General features: G+C 36.8%; 1 protein-coding gene and 1 long non-coding RNA gene across 3 annotated transcripts; one reads left to right on the top strand and one right to left on the bottom strand.

Moving 5' to 3' along the window:
- The first annotated feature begins 1,064 nt into the window (after positions 1–1,064).
- LOC306886128 (protein phosphatase 1 regulatory subunit 3C-B-like) lies at positions 1,065–3,696 on the top strand. Its single transcript, XM_079443015.1, has 2 exons — positions 1,065–1,176; positions 1,711–3,696. The coding sequence occupies exons 1-2, from the start codon at positions 1,163–1,165 to the stop codon at positions 2,666–2,668; spliced, it is 972 nt and encodes a 323-aa protein (XP_079299141.1). The 5' UTR covers positions 1,065–1,162; the 3' UTR covers positions 2,669–3,696.
- Positions 3,697–16,927: 13,231 nt separating this feature from the next.
- LOC306886038 lies at positions 16,928–18,676 on the bottom strand. 2 transcript variants are annotated; one of them, XR_013785587.1, is made up of 5 exons: positions 18,584–18,676; positions 18,420–18,475; positions 17,580–18,165; positions 17,433–17,497; positions 16,928–17,210 (listed from the first exon to the last, which is right to left on the bottom strand). It is a non-coding gene; the product is annotated as an uncharacterized lncRNA (long non-coding RNA). The 2 variants fall into 2 exon arrangements; XR_013785588.1 differs by lacking the exon at positions 18,420–18,475 and having other exon boundaries at positions 16,929–17,210; positions 18,584–18,649.
- Positions 18,677–19,701: the final 1,025 nt, after the last annotated feature.

Raw genomic sequence — 19,701 nt, 5'->3', positions numbered from 1 at the left:
GAAACGTTTTGCTATAGCAAATGAAACGTTTTTCGGTGAAACGCAAAGGTTTTGCAAGTGAACGCAAAGTTTCTCGGGGGAAAGCGAAGCTTTAGCGAGAGAATGCAAACGCGTTGGAATATAATTTCCCCTCCTATCTCATATTTTCATATTTCTCCCCGTTCCCTGGGAGCCAAACCCCTGGTCTTAGAGAGAGAGAAGGAGAAGTCTTGTGCACGATTTGGCCCTTTGCTAGTTTTCGTGCCCCATTGAGGTGAACCTCTAATCACCAAAGCAGTCGAAACAGCTTCATTTGCACATCAATAAGAAGGTATCAGTAAGGTATCGATCACTGAGGTGGACATCTGGCCATGTACATCAATGAGTGCGTCACTTAATCGTTTATGAAATAATGATCACTAAATGGTGATAAAATCACGAAACTATGAGAGAAATAGGGAAGATCTGATTGAGAGAGAGAGAGAGAGAGAGAGAGAAATGTCAATTTTATAATTAGTATAGTTTGCATTAAGGACTTTGACATGGTGTGGATGGCCTGAAGTTGTAGAGCTTGTAGATGATTCTATCATGCGCCACAGTCGGAGCCATTTGGACCTTTGGACCACACACCAGACACTGTTGGGTCTTAAATTATGGTATACATTTGTATAAGTTGTTAGTGTCAGTGCTAAGTTTAGATTTATGTTTTGTTATAAATAACCTTCAAAAAAATAAAGTTTAATTTAATATTCATAGGGCAAACAAGCACACTCAATAGATTAAAGATTACCCAGCTGCGTTACCTCCAGCTGAATGAAAGAAAGCCTAACATTTACAAGTCTTGAAATAAAAGAGTACAACCATTACTACACCCAAGAGTATGTCAGTTTAACAAATCCACGATAATTGAGTAGATATTCACAGGCGAGTGAGATATAATTTGCACCGACAGGGGTCCACGGTAATAAATCTATTCCAGTGATGATTGGTCGACACAAAAATGCGCGGCTCTATTATTGGCTGGGGAGTGGAATATGCAAATAAGCGGCGCTAGGCTTTATTAAAGGACTCGCAGTGAGTGCAGCGTAGAGTGGATGTGTCGGCAGAGGAATTGCTTCCGAATCCTATCTCTCCTGCAATGTACTTTGCTCTAGAGACCACTTCAAACTGAAGCACTTTCTCCATGAGTTCCACAAGGTAAGAACGTTATTTAAACCAGTAAGTTTTAAAAATGCATTGTTTTCTGGTGCAGTTAGCGACATGTCGACTATCTTAAATATTTTTAGAAACAAAAAGCACCCTTTTGTGATTTATTTTATTCGTGTATTTTATAATGTGTTTTTTTAAATGTTGTTTTTTATTATCATTTTTAATTAAAAAAAGATATACATATTGTCAAGTATCATCCTTACAAAAAGTGTTCAAATGACGATTTGCCTACAACGCAACGCGATTTTTACCGTAGCTTTTGTGGTTACTGAAATGTTTGAAACTCTAAGTTAAGCACAAACATTTTTTTTTTAAATCAAAATACTTTTAAGAGCCTTACAACCTTTTGACTTCCTGTGGGGGGTTCAAGGGCTGCTGTCACAATCATTTGTTATTTCCACTCATGTTTAATGGCACATGGCATGCTACTTCCTCCTAAAATATCATTTTATAGCAGAATGTCTTAAGAAACATTTTAAAAACATTGTACTCACACATCTGGGTTGTCTTTTGTTTGTTTAGAGTTCTTCACCTCCTCAGTGCCCCAATGCCGGGTCCAGTTATGCCCGTGGACATGGCTGTGCAGCTGTACATCACCCATTCTCCCCCACTGCGCAGCTTCCTGAGCTCTTATGAAGACTACAGGACACGCAACCTGGTCAACACCTGCTACAAACCCCTGCGGCCCTGCTTGAGCTCCAGAGCCCACCTAGAGCCCCCTCGTCTGGACTGGCAGACCCCAAAATCCAAGGCCAAGAAGAAGGTTGTGTTTGCTGACTCAAAGGGTATGTCATTAACCGCAGTGCATGTCTTCTCAACTTTTGAAAACCAAGAACCTGTTACATCCGAACTGCAGTTTGACCTGGAAGACCTAGAGGACGTCACAGCAACTCTCCATATAAATTTGGTCCAGAGCAGAATTCTAGACTTTCCACAGCCAGCGGCAGACTACCTAGATTTCCGCAGTCGGTTGCTGAAGAACTTGGTTTGTTTAGAGAACTGTACTGTACAAGAACGGGCCCTCACCGGCACCATCAAAGTGCGTAACCTGGCCTATGAGAAGTCGGTTCATGTGCGAATCACTTCCGACTCCTGGAAGAGCTTCCAGGATGTGGAATGCACCTTTATGAATGATGTTTATGGTAGTCAGGATGCAGACACATTCTCATTTGCCATTGAACTGCCTGGGTATGTGCCCCCTCAGAATAAGGTCGAATTTTGCATTAGCTACAGAACTGGAGAGCAGACCTACTGGGACAACAACGATGGGAGAAACTATGGACTGGTTTCAACGTCTTGGCAACAAAACAATATGTGGAATTCCTCAAACCAAGGAAAAAAAACGAATGAATCCAGGAAGTTAGGCTGGAAAACACAAGACAAGGAGGTTTATCAATTTAAAAGTCTGCTCCAATCCAATGGCATTTTCCCAAACTGGCAGAGTTGGGGGCACATTGCAACCAGTGGCCCCTATTGGTGACTTGAGCTCACATAATTAACTATCCAAATGTGTTGAAAGATTTTAGCACCAATATATATCTCTCGGTATGACAACAGAAGAAGATTAACGTTCTCTTAAGAACTCTTGATATGATTTACCTGCTGATTACTTTACAAGCAGACCTAGATCAGCTGTCTATGAGCAGATTAAAGAGGGAGCAGAGGCTGGTTGAAATGGTCACATAGAGTGAACCTGGTTTCTTTTTAGATGAACATGTTGCTTCCGTGCAATACAGAGTGTTTTATTCTTTTAAGCAAAATGTGTTTGATGACCCCTTTCCTGAAGAGCTAGACCACTAGGGGATCTGGAGTAAACACTATGTAACATCTTTGTCAGTTCATTGTATAAAATGTGCCTTTGTCTTAAGTGTGCTAAGAGAATTTCTTGTTATACTGCTGCCATTGTGTGCCACAGTATCTGCAGGCTGTGCACTTTAAAAAATGATACCAAGTGAAAATCAAGTCTGATAATTTGAAGAGGAGAGATATCGGTCTCACTAGCCAATTTTCAGCAGATTTCCTGTTGAAGATTATATTATGGAAGAGATGAACAGTTGGTATGCAACCAGTGAGATTGTCCTTCATATTGAAGGGGTAACCTTTACTGGTAACAATTCAGAAGGACACATTTTATATATTTATCACATTTAATATGTACTCCATGAATAAATCAGCCTTGAAATAATTTTGGTTTTGATTATTTTTGTTTATCAAGCTTTTTATCTGCAAGATGCACGTACGTTTAGGTGTCTCCTTTTTTTTTTGTTTTAATTCGTTTTTGAGTAGTTGTGTTAGAAATTTTATGCAACTGAATGCAATAAGCTAATGGTTTCTGTTCATTAGGATCTGCTCAGCAAATGTTATTGTAAAGTAAGTAGTCTTTTGAGTAATTTTTGTTTTAAGTGCAATTCCGTGAATATGAGTGGAATTGGGTGTAATGCCATGTTTGAATGAAATGTGAAGATAAGAATGGCTGTATTTTATTAAAGAAAGAATGTATGTCTTGGTAAATGAGTATGTATTTGGTGTGATTTTTTTTTTTTTTTTTTTTTTTTCTAAAATCAAATTTCACATTTTCAGATTGTGTTTCTCAAAAGTAGTCCGAATAAGTGAGAGATAACTTACTTGCCAAAGTGATAACAAAATGGTTTTATTGGCAATTAAGCAGGTCTCATAAAAAGAATTATAGGACAGAACACAAGTGATATTGAGAACTGAGTTATTAGCAAATTGAGTGCTACGTTGACTGAAGGTGTAAAGTTAAATTCTCAAGCACCTGAAAAATGAAATGAAATGAATGCAGTTTTCTGAGGAGTAGAGATTGGTCAAGTTGATGCAGTAGCCTGACACCTGGGCTTTATGAATATATAAATATGAATATATTTAAATCAAGGCTTATGAATTGCTTTTATCTGCATATAAAGCTCTCTTTAAAATTATAGTAAGTAGTTTCATTTGAAGAAGCCAGAGGTTCAATGTTAGCTCATGGTCTTCTCCACTCAATGAGGAATGCAGAGAGCTCCACTCTCCTACTTTTCTGTAAATTTTTAATGCACTCACACATATATGAACAACTCTTTAACACAAAGAAAAGGGAAGCAGATTTAGACACAAGACCTCTGATAACCCTGGATATGAACACCCTCTGCCTGATCGTGTACTGAACACACTGTTCAAAAATACCCACATGCCAAGCCTATTTTGGCTGATCACCATTTATTAAACCAGTGAACAGAGGAACATCATGTTGATAGCAGAGGTTCTTTCAAGTTACTCCAGTATCAGTTGCAGTGTACACACTGTGAAAACCCTAAATAGCCAGTTATAAATATAAAGAAAACCTAAAAGTAGCATGCACTGTATGAAATAAGAACGATACAAGGAACATATAGGGCAGTTAAATTGGGCTAAAGAAAAATTCACATATTTTCAAGACTTTCAAAAAGATGAAAAAATAGAGATTGAGCCGAAACGTTAGTGTCTTTTCCACATCAGTGATGAACGTTAAATAAAACAAAAAAAAGAAGACAGTTCTTCGCAGTGCGGATCATAATTTCTTATACTAAGTGTATTTAAATACAAACACATGCATGTATATATTCAAGAAAAATATGTTATTTTTATTTATTAAATATATTTATATATAATATAAATATATAAATGTATATAAATAGTTTCTAAATATATACTGTATGTGTGTGTATTTATATATACATAATAAATATACACAGTACACATACATATAACAAAAACTTTAATTGCGATTGATTGTTTGACAGCACTAATTAGAATCAACCTCACAACAATGTTAACCTATTTTAAAAAAAAAATGAAAATATAAAAAAACTTTGCTGGATTGAAACGCATCATCACAGAATGTGAAAAGGTCCATTATAATTTTGCTACAGTAATTATTTTGGCAAAATCATTATTTTGGAGTGAGTCCATGAACTACGCTGCTTATTTTAAAGGAAAGTCTGAAAGCGAGTCTCTTTATCTCCTTATCTTTATCTTTTATCTTAAAAGAGCATAACAATGTGCATCAGAAAAGATGGTAAAAAGTCACACAGGCATTTAAATGTGTAGTATAAGGTATGTACATCTCTTTGCACAAACACATCCATTCAAATTGCATATCAAGTGGATGGCATGGATTTTGCGGGCTCTTAACTTATTCTTGTGTGCCAATTCTCAACGGAAAACCCAAAGAGAGGCCCAAAGTAGTCATTTTTATGTTTGTCTCTTTCATTTAGACACCGTGACCTTAGAAATAGGCTTTACTGGCTCAGACTGATATTTCAACTATGTGAAATACTGTTGGGAAAATGACTCAGCTCTTTCCTACAACAGCCTTACAATTGCTTACAAAGATAATGGTTTCTTGTAGCAGAATTTTTTGTCATTGCAAAAACGATCACATTTATGAATCCATATGTGTAAAAAAGTAGCATGTGGACCAGTTTTGTAAAAACTCATTTAGTGTTTCATATAAGCATGCAGAGTCTCACCTTTACCTCACCCTGTCTCAGAAATCTTTTTCAGCCTCCAAACCAAACCTTCAGCCAAAGCAGGACATTCGCATCCATTTTTCATGATTCTAAAACTGAAGTTATGCAAACAGTAAAGGGCTGAGAGAGAGAGAGAGTTGGTCTGGGGCAGGAGCCATAAACAGGCCTCAGAGATGGCAGGAGAACAGTGCAGCATTCACAATCAGTCAAGAACAGGGGCTCTCTTACTGACTGAGAAGGGAACTGGAGTGGAGTATGGAGTGGATTTGTCCATACAGCTGTGATTTCCTGCTCTGCAAAGCACTCTGTAACCATAAAGGGCACAGGAAATGTGTTTTTCCCCAGGTGTTGGCTTTACCAACTCAAAGATTTAATTTGCTTTTTTATTTCCTGTGCACAAATTGCAAACATGTGTAAGGATGCATCTACTCGGTTTTGCTAGTTTCTATGTAAACATACACATCCTTGTGTGCTGTCTATCATTGTTTAATTGCTATCCTGCTATTCTGACACAGCAGTTTATCTAATGCGATATCTGATACAGTACTTTAGTAGAGCTTTTGTAGAGCTATTTTTAAAGAGGCATATAGTCTACTGCAGCTGTTGACACCACTTGACACCAGTGCCAGCAGTCCATAAACCTATGACACAGATTTTAGACTACTCTCCTTCAAAAACGTATCCTGAATCTGCATTCAGTTGGACTGTAACACAGCTTTCATGAATTCTAGCTTAGTGGTGGACACCACCCTGTTTACAGTTTGCTTTTGCCAGTACTTGGTCAATGAGCCATTGTTTGAGTCTGGTATGAAGTCATCCAGCAGCAGAAATGGCTTGAAGACTGTGAGTTTGGTCTCTGGCAATTTACATATCATTTTATAAGGTGCTTGTTCAGGAAAATATTATTTATTTTGTTCCATTTAGCTGAAAGAAGTTTTTTTTTGCTGAAACTCCCAATCAGAGCTTGCATGTACATAACTCAAAACTTTGCTTTCAAGTAAAATGTAGATGAGTCACTCTAGTGGTGTATCACAGGTATATGATTTAGAAAATTGCAGAACACAAATATGGATACAACAATATTGACACAGAGGAATGATTTCATTGGAAATCACTTTCAAGATTTATTTTTTTATTTTTTCTTGCTGATGAGTGCTAAAAACATTGGCAGCCAATCATAATCCATCTAACTCTAAAAAGCTCGACTACCAATTGGTTTGGGCACTAATATTCGTTATAGTTATTAGTTAGCTCTTTTATTAATTATTGTTCTTGGAGTGAACAGGCCTTAAGACATCACAGGAATTGCTCTAACCCTGTTTTTGTCAGATAAAATTTTGAAATTTGTTAGATTTAGATTTGAAATATACTTCTAAAGTGGACTTTAGGGGAACTTTCTGGAATTCGTTATATCTTTTTTTTTTTATGAAAATTTACTATATAAGCATGTTTCCATAAACCAATGATGGACATAAAATGTAAAAAAAAAACTTAAAAGTGTGTAAAGACTTTATCATTGAACTGAAACTGATTCAGCAATGAAGAACACAATTTTTGTTCTGTGGACCAACAGAAATAGAAGAATTTCCTCAAGCACTTAAGAGCCAGCTCGGTCTCATTAAAATGCGTATAAATAGCACGCCAAAATAAAAAAATGAAAACTCGTGGTATTGATACGAAAAAAATGGACTTTGGCGTATATATGACACGCGCGTGTTTGGCGTGCATATGATACGCATCTACCCCACAACCCTAACACTACCCATCGAGTAGCACACGCCAAAGTCCATTTTTTGGGTATCAATACCACGACTTTTCGTTTTTATTTGGCGTACTATTTATACGCACATTCATGAGATCGGGTAGTCAGAGCTGTGCAATCTCAGAGTTACAGTCACACACACACACACACACACACACACACACACGGGGGTAATGGGTTTCTTTCCACTCCCAGGGTCCTGCAGTCTTTCACTGCATTACAGCAATATACATGAACCCAGTGAACTTAACATACAGATGATATATTTAACCCACAAACCAGTCTGATTTGAGCCAGGTGTGTACATAAACATGCATATAGCTAGTCAAGCCAAGTCTAAATCTTAACCATAAAATACTCTAAAATATATATATTAATTCTGTTAGTTCTTATATAAACCATTTTACATTTTTACATTTATCAGATCACGATTTTTTTTTTTTTTTCTTGAGGGGATGCCCCCACAAGCTGTTCTTTGGGTTTCCTATTCTTCTGAGGACATTTTCAGTAATTTTATCTATGCAAACATGTGCAAGTCTAACATAACGAAACCTGCCCACACACACAATTCCACTCTTGCAGAGATTGCAAACAATGATGCAATAAGCCCTAGACTTGCACATGCTATTTAAACATACTAAAGCTCTTTAAATGACATGATTAAACTCAACACTTTTTTTATTTCTACTGACTACTAAATTCCATACACCTACATCAATTATAAATAATTGTGTGCTGTAATTTATTTGAATTAAGAAATTATTTTATTCCAAAGCATTAAGCCTGTGTTGTATATATCTCACTATGATGACTTTTAAATTTTCTTTTGTAAAGCTGGTTGTGAAGTAAACAAACAAGCTGACCAATAAGGTGCATCCTCTCAGTGTCACTCACGTGACAAGGGCATGTCTCTGTCTACACTATCTTCACGACTAAACACCGTGATCACTAGAAGTTCACTGGCTGCCATGGTCATGTGACCAAATATTTCATTGCTTACAGGTTGGCCTGCACACATAGTGACAGAAATAGCCTGTTGTGACATAGATGTGTCTTGGCTGTGTGTCTACGCTCCCTGGGAAATGCCTAAATAAGATATTTGATGAGAATTTAGTTATTGTTATACATGTATTGGATCAAACAACCAACTGAACCCTATAATGTTTTATTGTGTTCAAAAAAACCTCTCATATTTTTTATGATACTGCTTTTGGCCAATACGTGAATCATATTGAACTTACATGCATAGCGGTATTTTTGTTTTAATTTTAATTTGGTATAATTTATGTTTTCAGTAACTTATGACATAAACACAGAGTTTTCACAGTCAGTCCTGATTCAATTTCTTCACAGGCTCAAGTGTCCAATAATGGCGGGTTGGCAAGTTAAAGTAAGTAGTATTTGGCAAAACAGCTTTATTGACACTTTTTCTTTTCTTTTTTTTTTTTTTTGAGTGTATGGCATTTCTCAAAAGTACCAATTCTTGTGCATGTGGCTTTAAAAGAGTGAGAGTGTGTTTTTTCAGTAACAAGGAAGGGCATTTCACACTAGCAATGTGTCTGTGATACAGGATATGAATGCCTTAGCTTCTTCTATTCCTGACTGTAATCTGTGTCACCTTTAAAAGTTGGCAGAGAACTGCACATATCATGAGATATATATCTCATGAGAGGTCATATAACAGACACTAGTCATTCATGTTCACACATGTGAATATACAAAAATATACTGAACCATACATGTGAACAGAGTGTCAAGTAAAGAGAATGATTGTTGCACAACCACTCTGGACTACCCTATGATCTGGATATTGACAGAGCAGATGGTGTTCTCTCGACTGGTATTCAAAGTAGCAGAGGACTTTTGTTCACCATGACTTTCGTGAATAAAATACAGCGAGAGTTGCAGGGAATTGGCAGGACTTGTGTTGTGCATGAGTGCAAGGACAGACTTTTGCCAGGGAGCAATCAAATTTGAAAATATTCACCTATAATGTAACTTTTCATAAATGGAACTTAAACCAAATGATGCCTGAACAACAAAAAATTACATCTTAAACTTGTAATTCCAACTATATTTTTTTGCCTTGTCTAGTGTCTGACAAAACTAGAAATCTTTTTTGCTTACATTCAAGCACTTTTAAATCTGTATCATGTTTACATTTGCAGAGGCTTGTTTTCAGTTGTCAGGCCACTGCAGTTATTTCCGCCTGAGGTCTTAAGCAGCTACGGGCCTAAGTCATAACAGGCCCGTAACCAGCTGAGGTCACAGAGATCTGGACCTAGGTACATTTTTCATGTTCAAATATAAATTTTGTTCTCTGAATGACTAATTTGCTGTTAAACTCCTCATTTGAATGTATGCATGGCATGTATATTTCAGCTTAGACAGTTTGCAATACTGTTTAGTGTCTGTGGTGTGAAAATGATCGCTGCAAGATGCTGCGGAGTGAATGAGTTTCGAGAGAGTTGTAAGTGAGGGCGCTGGCGTGTTGCCAGATCCAGGTATTATAAGCGTTTTTGGACTTGTCTTTTCCACTTAATTTTCCACTTTAGAACGTTAATAAAGTAGGACGTTGCAGTTTAGGATCAGCGATATCTTTATCTTATCTTAATTGCAAAATATTTTAAATAATTTCGGTTTATTTTCAGTGGCAGCTCATCGGGGGAGGCAGGGGAGGCACAGCTTACTCAAAATTTTGAGGTGAAAATAGGAGGAGGACAATTTAATGTTAATAAAATTCACAATTAATTTCAGTTCATGTCTCAGAATGTGTATTTTTTGTTTGTAATTTCACAGCTGTAATGCCATACACTGAAGTTGGAAAGCGCCATCACAAATGTGCCGAATATGCTGATGTAATTACAACTGCTAAGTGATGGAGAAGGGGAGGGGGAGGCAGGGGGAGCGCTGAGTTCTCGTGCCTCCATTGGTAAAAAATTAATTAGCCAATCACCATCGAGTGTTCACTTTCAGCGCTGAGGAGTGTTGAGAAAAGAAACCTCGCAAGGGAAGCTAGTAGGCTACTACTACTACTACTAATAATAATAATCGGCAGGGAAGCCCCAGACCAATAAATTTAGTGTGCCTCCTCTATTTTAAAACCCACGAGCCGCCACTGTTTATTTTTATTTATTTATCGTTTTTTGTTTGTTTTCATAGCAATATCTGGCAACACTGCATCGCAGGCACTTACTGTTAGAGTAATCAAATGGACAGGCTATTGCTGACAGGATAGCACATTCGGTAAGGGAAACGCAAAAAATATCTTGATATTATCTGTCAGAAACATTATCAACGCTGTAAAAAACAGTAGCATTAACACTAGTAGGCCTACACAGATCTGTAGAAAAAGTAGGTTACAGAATGAAATGCAATTGAACATTGTAAATGCATTGTAAACACAAATACTAGCCATGAAGAAGTATTCAGTATAGTAGTTAAATGTTTACAAATCATGCTAAAAACATTCATAAGGGCACTGAACAGTGTTATCAGCTACATAGCAATGGTTATTAATAAAAACTATAACAGTAATATGTATTTTTGCATGCTGAAAACAGCTGAAAAAAAATCCACCCCTAACAATAGTAAAGTATTAGAGTCATATTTTTTTGCAGACTTAACCATTCTCGCCGCTGCATTCTGCACCACAAGCAACTCCAAAGTAAAGGGAGTTACAATAATCCATTGATTATGTGAAAACGATAGCTGTAATAGCTTTCTCTGAGAAAGGAACAATTTTTTGGAAGTTTTGGAAGGCAATATGAATGCTGAAAGGTATATAAAGGTTTTAGAGCAACATATGCTCCCCTCCAGATGACGTCTATTTCAGGGAAGGCCTTGTGTATTTCAGCAGGACAATGCAAAACCACACACTGCAGCTATTACAACAGCATGGCTTCATAGTAGAAGAGTCCGGGTGCTGAATTGGCCTGCCTGCAGTCCAGATCTTTCACCTATAGAGAACATTTGGCGCAGCATTAAACGAAAAATACGTCAAAGACGACCACAAACTCTTCCACAGCTGGAAACCTATCAGGCAAGAATGGGGCCAAATTCCAACACCAAAACTCCAGAAACTCATCAACTCGATGCCCAGATGTCTTCAAACTGTTTTGAAAAGAAGAGGAGATGCTACACCATGGTCAACATGCCCCCATCCCAACTATTTGAGACCTGTAGCAGGCATCAAATTTGAAATGAGCTCATTTTGTGCGTAAAATTGTACAATTGCTCAGTTTAAACATTTCTGTTCTCTATGTTCTATTGTGAATAAAATACTGGCTCAAGTGATTTGAAATTCTTTTAGTTTTCATTTTATTCAAATTTAAAAAACGTCCCAACATTTCTGGAATTCGGGTTGCATATCGTTTATTTTATTTTACATCATATTTTAAATCAGGTTTTTTTTTTTTATTAAATTCTTTATACAGGTTTTACTATTTTGTATTTCAATTTTAGCTATTTTAGTAATCAAGTTAAACTAAAAGAAAGAAATTAAGAAAGAAAGAAATACACACAATGGTAATTTATCATTCTATTCAATTGAATGTAGAAAGGACAGTAGGAGAAGAATCAGGACATGACCCAATCAGACTCAAACCTGAATTCTCTTGAGCTCATATGTGCTCCAACCATGTGCATAGTCCAGGAAACCACGGTTCTGACAACACCTGGGTGATTTATAACACTTGGGTGTCTGTAATGGAAACTCAGGCCTTCACGCTCTCACTTTCTGCCTGAGTCCACAGATCCAGCAGAGCACCCTACTCTTAAGTAAGATTGACAAAAAGTGCCACCTCATATCTGTCAAGGTTCTGTTGTGTGTTTGTATTTGTGTTTGTGTGAGTGCCAATGAGTACAAGTGACGGAAAGCGTGAAAGATAAAACATTAAGTATGTTGTAGAGCAAGCAAGAGAGAGAGTGTTTGTGATAGAGGCAGTATAGCGGGGGAAGATCAGTGGTGGGTTGTTAATCTACAAAGCATATGCTTCCACAACATTTGGCTTCTTCACTCAGTTTAATGACCGACATACACTCCATTAGCAAACAGACAACCAGCTGCCCCATATAAATTTACCAACAAGGGTCTTATGTTAACATAGACTTTGCTCTCATAAAAAAACAGTTCCAAATCTGCAAAATACTCTGGCTTACCCCCCATTTAACACATCTTTCTCGATTTCCCTTCTTTCTTTGCATTTTTTTTTTTGCACAAAAAAAAAAAAAAAACACTTATAAATTGTTCATGAAGTCTTCTGCGAACAGTAGATTGTGATACCTTCACTCCTGTCCTCTGGAGGTTGTTGCTGATGTCACTAACAGTTGTTTTAGGGTCTTTCTTTACAGCTGTCACAATGTTTCTGTCATCAACTGCAGATGTTTTCCTTGATCTACCCGTTTGAGGTGTGTTACACCAGTGGTTTCTTTCTTCCTCAGGAGATTCCAAATGGTTGTACTTGCTATTGCCAGTGTTTGTGCAATGGTTTGATTGATTTTTCTTCTTCTCTCAGCTTCACAATTGCTCGTTTTTCACCCATAGACACCTCTCTGGTTTTCATGTTGGTTACACGTCTAACTAACTATAAATGCAGTCTGCACGGATCTGAAACTGAGCGCAGACATTCAGTGCTATTTATTGTTTGAATAATCAATTAATAGGACACACCAGGGCAACAAAACACACCTGTCAGTCACATGTTCCAATACTTTTGGTAACATGAAAAATGGGTGGGTTCAAACAAAAGGTGCTATCTTCTAAATTGTGTATCAGATCCAGGTGAAAATACCTGTAAATAAAAGCTGAAATGTTAATCTCTCATCTCATATTCATCTTTTGATGTCAAACAGATGTTTACAGTCTACAGCAAAAATAAAGGAATTGGCCTTACTGTTCCAATACTTTTGGAGGGCACTGTATGTATATATATATATATATATATATATATATATATATATATATATATAAAATAACAAGTGGGCAGGGGCAGACTGAGACAAAATTTCAGGCTGGGAAATCTCACACTCATCCAGGACATCCCATAAGCCCACAACAATATTTCAAACCAAGGACACCAATATTTTTTTGTATGGCCATCCTCATCATCACATAAAAAAGTTTAAATCCCTAGGCTGAGGCTCGGGTCTGGCAGGAATTGTAGGTGGGGGGAGTGAATGTACAGCACTCTCTCTCCACCCTCAATACCACGACTGAGGTGCCCTTGAGCAAGGCACCAAACCCTCAGCTGCTCCCCAGGCGCCGCAGCATAAATGGCTGCCCACTGCTCCGGGTGTGTGTTCACGGTGTGTGTGTTCACTGCTGTGTGTGTGTGCACTTTGGATGGGTAAATGCAGAGCACAAATTTTGAGTATAGGTCACCATACTTGGTCGTATGTCACTTCACTTTCACTTTGAAAAAATAAGTATTACATTAGGACCATATGTTATTGTTTTATCTTAATAACCAAATTTGTTACAATAATAGCTACATCCTAAATATATCTTTATAGGAAAAATCTTAACACTGAAGATGGTTTTGCATTATAATGGGTCATGTTTTGTCCTATAAGGAAAATTAACCATGGTATTATTAGGCCTATAGTAAAAGTAACCGTTTTTTTTTTTTTTTTGGCAAACTGATTACCAATTGTATAACCAGTTTTACTACAAATACCATGGTGAACTATATAGTGTAAAACCATTGTTAATTTGTGGTTACCATGGTTTAACTATAGTAACCATGTTAATTTTCGTTGTGTTGTTGTCTGTCTTAGCTCCTTCTAAACCTGTTATAAAACGATGTAAATATTTGTCTGCTAAATTCCTACTCTTTACAATAGTAATTATGTCCTTTTGTTAATTGTGCAGTAATTCATTTACTGCTATTGCTAACATTTGCTAGCAGTCTAATGTTTAACTAATGTAAAAATACAATACAACAAAACTACAATAGTCTATTTACAGATGTAAATAAAAAGTGTCAGCACTTGAAGTCATGAACAGGACAGTTTTGCCTCTCTGCTCCAGCTGGTCGCTTCCACTCCATTCTTGAGTCTCGCATCCTTCTGGCGGACGCGCGGATGCCAGTCAAGACTAATCGAATCTTGATTTATTATTTAAATTCGTTTTTTATTAATATTATTGAATGGTGAATTCGGAAATAATCACTTTAGTATATTCGGCAGGCAACAAAAACAACAACAACAACAACAAAAATATGTAGGGCAGCGGGCCAAATTGGCTGCCATGCAGGGCCACCGGGAATTCTCCCGGTGCTCCCGATGGCCAGTCCGCCCCTGCAAGTGGGTCGCGTCTTGATGACCATGGGAAAACGTGGGTCCCAAGGCCAAACCAGTTGAGAACCACTGACTTAAACTACATAACTATTGTAACATTGTTTAATGAAAAAAAGTTTCATTATGTGTAATCTGATTCTAATGATTTGCTTCAGTTTTATTATAAGCTTCTGTATGTGACCTGAAAAAGGCATTGTGATTAACTAACACTCTTGTTGACTGTAACTGAGTGTGGTACTCTACTGACCCAGAAACAGGAGAGTAATTGGCTTCCTCTCCTCTCGGAGTATAATGTCAGAAATACATCTCACTTTAGTATCAGAGGGACTGTTCTACTATTAGTGTACTGCAAGTTGTTTTAGATGCAGCTGGGGCTATAGGAAAAACTGGTTTTAGATATAATATCATGTTGCAATTTTGGTAAAGGTCTATACATCCTCTTTAAATGTAGGGCAAGACTGTTATGTCCTTATATTTACTGTATTTAGGTAAAGGAGAGGAAAAGGGCAGATTTAATGTGGAGTGTTCAGGTACAGCACTACAATTTATATTTTTTACAAGCATTAATATTTAATAATCTTTCAAAGGGGCAACAAGTGCTTGCAATATCAGACTTTAAAGTTCCCACAGCAGAAGATAAAGTATCTTAATTAAAGGCCTAAACCAGTTTAGCTGAAGAAAAAGATACACAAGTCCTTTAAAACTAAATCAGATCAAGTTATCTAAACCAGTGTGTGCAGCAAACCTGTAAACTATTGAATTTTAAGACTTTTTGGTCCTTCCATGGACTCATTATTAGCACAGTAACAAAAGAGTCAAGTCAAAGACTGCTACTAACTAATTCTGTGTTTGCGCAGACATATTGTATACAACAAAATATTATTTTTTTTTTTGTGCATTTATCCATTCATCCAGAGCATTTATGAGTTCATGCACTGATGCCTGGCTCGTAACTTTTGTTCCAGTTAAATCCAAAGGTGTTTGATGGGGTTGAGATCAAGGCTTTGTGCAGGCTAGACAAGTTTTTCCACACCAAACTCATCCAACCTTGTTTTTAGACTTTACTTTGTGCACTGGGGCACAGTCGTGCTGGAATAGAAAAAGGCCTTCTCCAAACTGTTCCCACAAATTTGGAAACAGAGCATTGTCCAAAATGTCCTGGTATGCTGAAGCATTAAAATTTCCCTTCACTTGAAGAAAGGGACCTAACCCAACACCCCAAAAATGGCCCAACATACCATTATCCCTCCACCAAATTTTACAGTTGGCACAATGCAGTCAGGGAGGTAATGTTCTCCTGGCATCCACCAAATCCAGACTTGCCCATCAGACTGTCAACCAGAGAAGCAGGGCAGGGGTGTCGCGGGGGATTCTGTGCCCATTGCACAGAATTTGCTATGAAGCCCCCTCAAAATTTCATTCAGTCCCAAAGGACTTCGTAGTGGGCCCCTCTCAGCCTCTGGGCCCTATGCACTCTGTCTTCTCCTCCTCCCCCCCCCCCCGGTTAAAACACCCTTGTGGGGTTCACAGCAATGTTCTTAAACATCAGCAAAAACAGGACAACAAAATGCCAAAAACACACTAAACTCAAGCAGATTATATAACATGCGAAAAAACAGATGCCAATTCAGGTCAAATAACTGTTGTGTCCGGAGAACTTTTGAACTTTAATATGTGAGGAGTTTTGTTGGTTTTGGCTGCTTCCAGTGGATAAGTCAGATTTGTATGAACTTAAGCATATCAGCATAAAAAGCCACAGCCAATACATAATAGGCTATATGGGCTATATGCTAAAAATGTATACACTCTAAACAGGTTCTAAACAGTACCAGAAAGGGGTTCTTCGGCTTGTAACAATAGCAGAACCCTTTTTAGTGCTAAATAGAACCTTTTTATAGGGTTCCATACAGAACCATGCTTTGAAAATGCTATATAGGACCTTAATGGTGCTATGAATAACCTTTTAAATGATAGTTTTTAATTAATATTAGTATGTTAATATAATTAATATTAGTATTATTTGTATATATTATTTATTAATATTGGTTTTTTTTACCCCTCTATCTGCCTGGTCTTATAATCTATCTTACCGATCTTATATCTTATAATATACTTGTAATTTCTTATAATATAAGTGTCTACCAGGGTTTTACATAAAATCAACAACAACAACGTGTCCATTTTTATTTATTTTTTTGGCGGGAAATTGTAGCAAAAATTACAGTGTTCTAACAACGGTTATTAGTCGAATACATTAATGAATGACAATGGACACTTAACATAAATAAATGCTTAAAAAAGTAAAACAAAATAGAACATAAAATAGTGTATTGAAGACCAAGCTCCAGTAAAATATCTTCACAATCCTCTATGATGCCTTTAATTTAATCATTATCTGTATTTTGGTGTGATTGAATGGCAGTTCCTCTCTGCAGATGATGAGGTTGTAGCATCTGAAATGCACAATTAAGTTTAGATATACAATGTGTCTCCTTTCATTTTTTTATGTGAAAACAATTGTTTATGAAGGCCAAAAGTAGTATGTGAGCACTTCACAATGTTAAAAGCTAAAAGTAATATAAAGTAATGGGATCGCTGGGTATGTTTATGCATAAACCCTAGTAATAAAAATATCTAACAAAATGGATCATAAATTCAATATCTTTGATACTTACTTAGTGAAGAAGAGGAGAATATCCTTAACTGAACAGAGCTGGTCACACGTACATGTTCTCTTAAACTAAAAAGAGAAAAGACATAGAAAAAACAATTAGCATTTGAAAGTTATAATTTATATACATTTTAAGAGAGAAATAACTTACCTGTTGAGAGTGTTGACAGTCTGTGTAGTTGGATGGCTGAGCTCCAGAAAATCAGTAATGATGCTGATCTTAGAGTGTAGCCTCGGTTAGGGCTTCACATTAAAACAACAACAATAACCACACAGCAGCATGTTGCACTGTAAAAAAAAAAATGTTTCAAAAAGTTTCAACTTAAAATAATTTGTCACCCTGCTGACTTAATTTTTTTAGTTTAGTCAACTTGAAATTTTAAGTTACTCAATGTTAATTTAAGGGACAACTGGAATATTTTAGTTGACAAATTTTTTTATTTTTTTTTTTTACAGTGTGTGTGAATTAAGTATGTTTTTATTGACATGCAAAATTGTCAGTGCTCATAACAACAGTAATTAGCTGAATACATCAATGAATGACAATTGACAATGAACAGGAATAAATACATAAAGATGTAAAACACAAAATAAGAACAAAAAATAGATGTGATGAAGACCAAGTTTTAGTGAAACAATCACATTTCAATCAATATGATGCCTTTAAGTGCACTATTTTGGTGTGATTAAGTGGTGATTTTTCTCTGCAGATGATGAGGTTGTAGGATGTGATACATCTGAAATACACAATTGAGTTTAGAGTCACTGTGTGTTCATGTGTTTATGTAAAAACAATTATGTTTAGGCCAAAAGCAAAAATGGACAGTAGCCTATGTGAGCCCTTCACAATCTTAAAAGAAAAAAAGTGATAAAATGTCATGGGATAGTTTTAATATTTTTTTTGTGACTGGGTATGTTTATACATAAACCCAAGCAATAATGTAAAAAGTCTAACAAAATGAATTATAAATTCATTGCCATGTCATTGTACTTAGTATTGGAGAGGAGAGAAGTTTCCAAAGCTTAGCAGAGCTGCACACACTTAGGCTATATGTGACCAAAAAAAAAAAAAAAAGATAAGCACATGTTTGTTTGGAAACAGGTTACAATTTTAAAGTTAAATTTGTATTTAAATTTAAGAAAGAAATCATTTACCTGTTGAGAGTGTGTTGAAAGTCTGTGTTGTTGGATCACTGAACTCCAGAAAATCAGTTATGAAGTGCTTTGACAGTTACAGATTTGAAAAACAAAAGGGCGGGAACAAAGAACCATTTCGTCATAAAAGGGTTCTTCAGAATGCTATGGTTCTAAATAAAACCATTACTGCATGTAAAGAACCTTTAAAGAACCATATGTTTTTCTGGTAAAAGCTGGATTTTGTCTCCCCCTCATGGGATGTAACAGAAGCTAAAGGGGGCTATTATTAGTGATGTGGTCGTTTCATATGTGGGAACTATTTTACACCAGGGTTACACCCATAGTCTTTCTGAGAAAGACCCTGGGGTATATAGTAGACACAGAAGGTATTGTGTATTGTAAATAACAATGTTTTATACATTAAATAATTGTGTAAGTAGTAAAACAACACAAAAGGGGCAAAAACGTTTTGAGTTTAGAAATATTTTGAGTCTCCCCATCTCTTGCCTCACAGTGCTTTGGTCCAAATGCCTGCTTTCCTCTCACATCACCTACACACACAGGAGTATGGTGAGAGAGAACAAAGTCAATAGTTGTGGAACTTCAGTAAGTAAGGCTGGCAAGGCTATTTTATTCACTTAAACATCGGATGAACTTAAGTGATTATTTTCTCTTTAATACAGATGATGCCAATATTTTTCGACGAGTCCGCGTTACCTGCTTGACAGAAAGGGTTGCCAGGTTTTCACAACAAAACCCTCCCAAATGCTACTCAAAACTAGCCCAAACTAACCACGTTTCGAGGGGGTCCCCGGCAAAAATCGCGTTCAGGGGCTAAAATAAACGTTATTCGGGTTGCTTCAAACAGAGGACACGAATAACAACCCGCCGCAAGAGAGATAAAGTAGTTCGATTCCACGGGATAGCAGCGGACTTGGCAACACTGACGGATAGTAATGTCTACAACGGACAGCGCGACAATAGCTTGAAGTTGTCTAATTTGGCACGATCTCCCTGGCTGCTTAATTGTTTCATTATTTATAGGTGAAATGTCCTGTAGTCATTTCTGGGTTTATTTAAACTGAGATTATGTGTACGTTAATCTTTGATTAATATATTAATGAGCGATTTTTCCA

Source organism: Barbus barbus (genome assembly GCF_936440315.1).
Source record: "Barbus barbus genome assembly, chromosome: 20".
In the NCBI taxonomy this organism is placed as follows: domain Eukaryota; kingdom Metazoa; phylum Chordata; class Actinopteri; order Cypriniformes; family Cyprinidae; genus Barbus; species Barbus barbus.
Note: the sequence above shows the minus strand (reverse complement) of the source record. Positions and strands in the feature narration are given on the sequence as shown.